Raw genomic sequence first — 5865 nt, 5'->3', positions numbered from 1 at the left:
ACAGTGTGGAAAGAGTTGCGATCTAAAGGGAAACCTTAAAGCCCAAAAGAGGACTCACACCAGGGAAAAGCCTTTCATCTGCAAACTGTGTGGGAATAGTTTCAGTCAAAAAGGAAGCCTTCGAAGGCACATGAGAATTCACACTGGAGAGAAACCTTATACATGCCCTCAATGTGGAAAGAGTTTTCCTCATAAACATACGTTTAATACCCACATAAAAATTCACACTGGAGAAAAGCCTTTCGCTTGCCAACAGTGTGGAAAGCATTTCAATCGAGAAGTAACTCTTGAAAGACACGTTAGAATTCACAGTGGAGAGAAGCCATACACGTGCCAACAGTGTGGAAGGAGTTTCGCCCAACTTGGAAACCTTGGAGTCCACATGAGTGTTCACACTGGAGAAAAGCCTTACACCTGCCAACAGTGTGGAAAAAGTTTCAACCGGAAAGGAAACCTTAATTCCCACATGACGGTTCACACTGGAGAGAGCCTTTTCACCTGCCAACAATGTGGAATAACTTTTACTCAAAAAGAAAGCTTTATCAGACACATGAGGACTCACAAAGGAGAGCAGCCTTTCATGTGTGATCAGTGTGGAAAGAGTTTTGATCAACATAAAAACCTTAAAGTCCATATGAGAATTCATAGAGGAAAATCTTACATGTGCCCTCAGTGTGGAAAGAGTTTTCGTCAAAAACGAAACTTTGAAGGCCACATGAGAACTCACTCTGGAGAGCAACCCTACACGTGCCCTCAGTGCGGAAAGAGTTTCAATTATAAACAACACCTCGCAGAGCACATACGAATTCACACAGGAGAGAAGCCTTTCACATGCCAACAATGCGGAAAAAGTTTCAACCGAAAAGGTAGCCTTAACACGCACATGAGAACTCACACTGGAGAGAAGCCGTTTATATGTGGTCAGTGTGGAAAGAGTTTCTGCTATAAAGCAGCCCTTAATCACCATATGAGTTTTCACATATAAAAAAATTGTTTTTATGTCATCAGCTTGGAATTGTGGAAAGTTTCACAGACAGGAAACATCCTCAGAATCATGTAAGAACACCAGAGACAAACCCATTTCAATAGAAAGACTTGCAGAAACAAGGTGATCTTGAGGTTCACAGAAGTGCTCCCGATACAGCATCAGACGTGGGCCTTCTTTACACCTGGTTTAAAATGTTTTGGTTGGTCAGATCTCAAATAGGCTGTGTGTTTTTTTTTTTTTTTTTCCCCAGAACTTTTGATCAAATAGATAAAACACATTCACAAAATTTTCATAAACAGTGCCCTCCACAAATATTGGCACTCTTGATAAATATGAACAAAGGCATCTGTGGAAATAAATCTGCATTGTTTATCCTTTTGATAACCCCCAGAAATTCTTATGAGTAAAATATCTCTGAAATATATTCCCATTCATATTTACATTTTTTAGCACACCAGGGTGGAGCTAAGAGCATGAAACTGTCCAGCCATAACTTCCTGGTGCACAGGAGTTTAAATATGAGGAACACAAAGGCCAAATTCCCTTAATTGTCCATCACAAGGAGTAAAACCAAATAACATAGTTCTGATGTGCAGAACAATATTGCTGAGCTTAGAAAATAATAGAAAGTGGCTGTAAGAAAAGTGCTAAAGCATTGAAAATCCCCATTTCCACCATCAGGGCAATAGTTAAGAAGATCTAATTAACTAAAGATGTTACAAATCTGCCTAGAAGAGGACGTGTGTCTATATCATCATAGTGGATGGTGAGGAGAAAACTTTGAGTGGTCAAAGACTCTCCAAGGATCACAGCTGGAGAATTGCAGAGATTAGTTGAGTCTTGGGGCCAGAAAGCCTAAAAAACCCATTCAAATAGCCCCTACATCACCACATGTTGTTTAGGAGGGTTTCAAAAAAATCCTGCTTGCTCATCCAAAAACAAACAGCATATTTATTTGTCAGATACGACTAGAACCTTAAACGGGACTGGCTTCTATGGTCAGATGAAACTTAAAAAAAGAGCTTTTTGGCAGCAAACGCATTTAAGATGGGTTTGGTGGAAGCAGGGATAAAAAGTACCCCATGCCCACATTTAAATAAACTACTGGATCTTTAATGTTCTGGGCCTATTTGTCAGCCAGAGATCCTGGACATCTTGTTTAGATACATGACATCCTGTATTCTATCAAATACTAAGAGAGAAAAAAAAATCTAAACCTGACTGCCACTGTAAGATCTTATAATGGGCAGGGTTTAGATATTCCATCAGGACAATGATCCAAAACAAACACAAAAATGTGTCAGCTGAAGAGGAAAAGAACAAACATGGAACTGGAAATCTGAATGATCTGGAGAGATTCTGGATGAGGGAATGGTGTCTGATCTCTTGTTAGGTGTTCTCCAAACTCACCAGGGATTATAGGAGAAAATTCAGAGCTGTTATCTTGGGAAAAGGACTTTGCAGTAAATGGGTGTCAATAATTGTGGCCAACGTGAACTAGAGAAAAACATTTATTTCATAATGAGATTGGATATATTGGATCACTGTTACACCACAGTAAAGAATGCATATCACTCTGTCACACGGGCAGCTTTGGGACTCTCTGATCACTGTTTGGTTCATCTTATGAACCTCCAACCTACAGGCAGAAACTGAAAACAGCTAAACCTGTTTTAAAGACTGCAAGGAGATGGACTAATGAAACAAAGTGGGTTTTACAAGCCTGTTTGGAATGGACTGATTGGAGTGTTTTTGAAGCTGCTGCAAACGATCTGGACGAACTCACAGAGACTATAACTTCGTATATCAGTTTCTGTGAGGATATATGCATTCCTACCAGGATTTATTTAACATTCAACAATGATAAGCCATGGTTTACAACAAAATTCAGACATCTTCGTCAAGCCAAAGAGGATGCCTACAGAAAAGGGGATAGAGTCTTGTACAATCAGGCCAGGAACACACTGAATAAGGAGATCAGAGTGGCTAAAAGGACCTACGCAAAAAGGTTAGAAAATCAGTTTACTTCAAACAAACCAGCTTCAGTGTGGAATGGTCTGAAAGCCATCACAAACTACAAGACGCCATCCCCCAGCACTGAGGCAAACCAACAACTTGCTGAAGACCTGAATGAGTTTTATTGTAGATTCGAAACCCCCCACACCCGTTCTGACTATCTCTTTTCACAACTACTAACACCTCCCGCAACCCCCCTCTCCCCCCTTCCTGCTTTTCAGATCAGTGAAGACGAGGTGCACCAGGTCTTCAGAAAGAACAAAAGAAGAAAAGCACCAGGCCCAGATGGTGTGACACCAGCCTGTCTGAAAACCTGTGCTGATCAGCTGGCACCCATCTTCTCACAAATCTTCAACAGGTCTCTGGAGTTGTGTGAAGTTCCATCATGCTTCAAACGCTACACCATCATCCCCGTCCCAAAGAAAACCAAGAAAACAGGGCTTAACGACTACAGACCTCTGGCGCTAACGTCTTTGGTCATGAAGTCGTTTGAAAAACTGGTTCTGGCTTATCTGAAGAACATCACTGGACCCCTACCGGACCCCCTACAATTTGCTTACCGAGCAAACAGGTCTGTAGATGATGCCGTAAACATGGGACTGCACTTCATCCTGCAACATCTGGACAGACCAGGGACCTATGTGAGGATCCTGTTTGTGGACCTCAGTTCGGCCTTCAACACCATCATTCCTGTAGCTACAGTGGAGACATTCAAGTTCCTGGGATATGTCATCTCCCAGGACTTGAAGTGGGTCACTCACATCAACTCCATTGTAAAAAAGGCCCAACAAAGGTTGTACTTCCTTCGCCAGCTAAGGAAGTTCAACCTACCACAGGAGCTGCTAAAACAGTTCTACTCAGCCATCACAGAGTCTGTTCTCTGCACATCCTAGCAAATCCCTGCATCTCTACCTCTTTCTATCCTATCCTATCCTATTCTGTTCTGTTCTGTTCTATTCAATTCTATAGCACAACTGTACATACCACTTATTTATTTATTTCTTTATTTATTAGATCTGTAGGTGGAGAGAAGGCGGAAGTGAAAATGTCAATAAATTTTACAACATGCATGTTTAAAGTACGAAAGAAATCCAGTCAAATGAGTTTTTGACTACCTCTGGAAGTGGTTAAAGGAGGACAAGCTCAAAACATCTGCACCTGTATTTAGAGGTGTATTTCCAATTGGAACAACAAAAACACATCTTAATGCCACATGTAAACTTGATTAATATGTATATACGTGCTGCTCGTTAACAAAATAAATGTGGTAACAAAACAGCATTATGAAAGCATCTGATCATAGCGATGTCAATGTTGTGTTAACAGTGTTACCTTGATTTTGTTCATGAGGTGTTTTTACTACACATCTTTAAAGGGTGCTTGTGTGTCTTATTGCCAGGTATAATATTAGCTGGATTCATACAAGAAAAAGTCAATATCATATATAGAAAAGCCTAATTAATTAAGAAAAAACATGGTATGGAATGGAGAGAAGGATTGGTAGTAAAAACTGCTAGAATGGGAGGAACAGGTAAAATCAGGGTGCATTAATCAATAATTGTCCGTCATTGACAGATTTTTTTTTTTCATCAGTAATGGAAAAATCTGAAGGCTGTCCGTCATTTTGACAAATTACACTGAGGGTGATCTATTGTAAAATTGTAGCTGTAATTCCCACCCCTGTCCAGTAGCAGCAGAGAACTGGATCCAGAACAAAAACGAAACTGTCACGAATGTTTTCCTATGCGTTTTGATTACACACAGACGAGTACACAGAAGCTACAACAATCTATCGCACCACATAAAGAGCGCCAAAACAGTATTTATTGCTTGAATTTCCTAATAAAATTGACAAAATTTGAAATCTGAGACTTTGTTTCATATCAAAAGTAACACAAGGCCCAGCCAATTGCTATTTATTGAAAGGAAGACGCACTACGTACTGTTCATTTATCAACTGAAAACAGCATAGACCAAAAGATCGATAGATGTTCATTAATGAGAGAAGAATCCGTATTGGTTCATTAATGAGAATCTATTAAAATAAAGAAATCAATGTTTTTCAACACTGCGTTGTTGTCCTGTAGGTTCATGATTAAAAATGAAAATGTGAACAAATATACAACCCTGTCCATCAAAATGACGGACAATGTTAAAGTCTAGCGCAACCTCTGGGTAAAATGTAGAATTAGTTGTAACAATTTTTATCTCAAAGGACATTTAGTGCAGGTGGGTTCAAGTCAGTCATCTGCATTTAATGCAGAAAATGTTACACCACAGGGAAAGGGGTGCCATTATGCTTTTTCACTTTTTGAACTTTAGTCAGTGTGTGTGTGTATCTTTGGGCATAAAAAAGATCTACAAAGTTACAGATCTCAAAGTCCACTCCAAAGGGAAATATTTCATTTTTTAAAGGGGTCATCGGATGCCCATTTTCCACAAGTTGATATGATTCTTTAGGGTCTTAATAAAAAGTCTCTAATATACTTTGATTAAAAATTCTCAATGGTTTTGTAAAAAAAAAACACCCTTTTTACCTTTTCAAAATGAGCTCTGCAAAAATCATCTCATTCTAAAGGGTTGTTCCTTTAAATGCAAATGAGCTCTGCTCACCCCGCCCCTCTCTTCTCTCTGTGGAAAGATGCTATTGTTTACATTAGCCGCATGTAGCCGGGTTTAGCCACGTTTAGCCGCTAAACTTCCTAACTACCACGTTATAAGGAAAGGCGATCGCAAAGATTCATAAAATAACCCTTATACTCACTTCTGCTGTAAGTGAAGCTGGATCATGAATGATTTGTGCGAACATAGACGGATATATGTAGATCGGGAGGCGCATTCCCTTCACAAACAACTGTAAT

At 39.7% G+C, this 5865-nt stretch overlaps 1 protein-coding gene across 1 annotated transcript; it reads left to right on the top strand.

The window, feature by feature from the left end:
- Window positions 1-21: 21 nt before the first annotated feature.
- LOC127171060 (gastrula zinc finger protein XlCGF57.1) lies at window positions 22-4851 on the top strand. Its single transcript, XM_051119482.1, has 2 exons — window positions 22-866; window positions 3226-4851. Exons 1-2 carry the CDS (start codon window positions 131-133, stop codon window positions 3231-3233), a joined length of 744 nt encoding a protein of 247 aa, XP_050975439.1. The 5' UTR covers window positions 22-130; the 3' UTR covers window positions 3234-4851.
- Window positions 4852-5865: the final 1014 nt, after the last annotated feature.

This window comes from Labeo rohita, chromosome 9 (assembly GCF_022985175.1).
Source record: "Labeo rohita strain BAU-BD-2019 chromosome 9, IGBB_LRoh.1.0, whole genome shotgun sequence".
NCBI lineage: Eukaryota > Metazoa > Chordata > Actinopteri > Cypriniformes > Cyprinidae > Labeo > Labeo rohita.
The sequence above is the reverse complement of the archived record's forward strand: the minus strand, read 5'-3'. Positions and strand labels throughout refer to the sequence as shown.

Bases quoted from the DNA above. Each gene is read 5' to 3' on its own strand.
- LOC127171060 (XM_051119482.1), top strand. From the start codon at position 131: ATGAGAATTCACACTGGAGAGAAACCTTATACATGCCCTCAATGTGGA.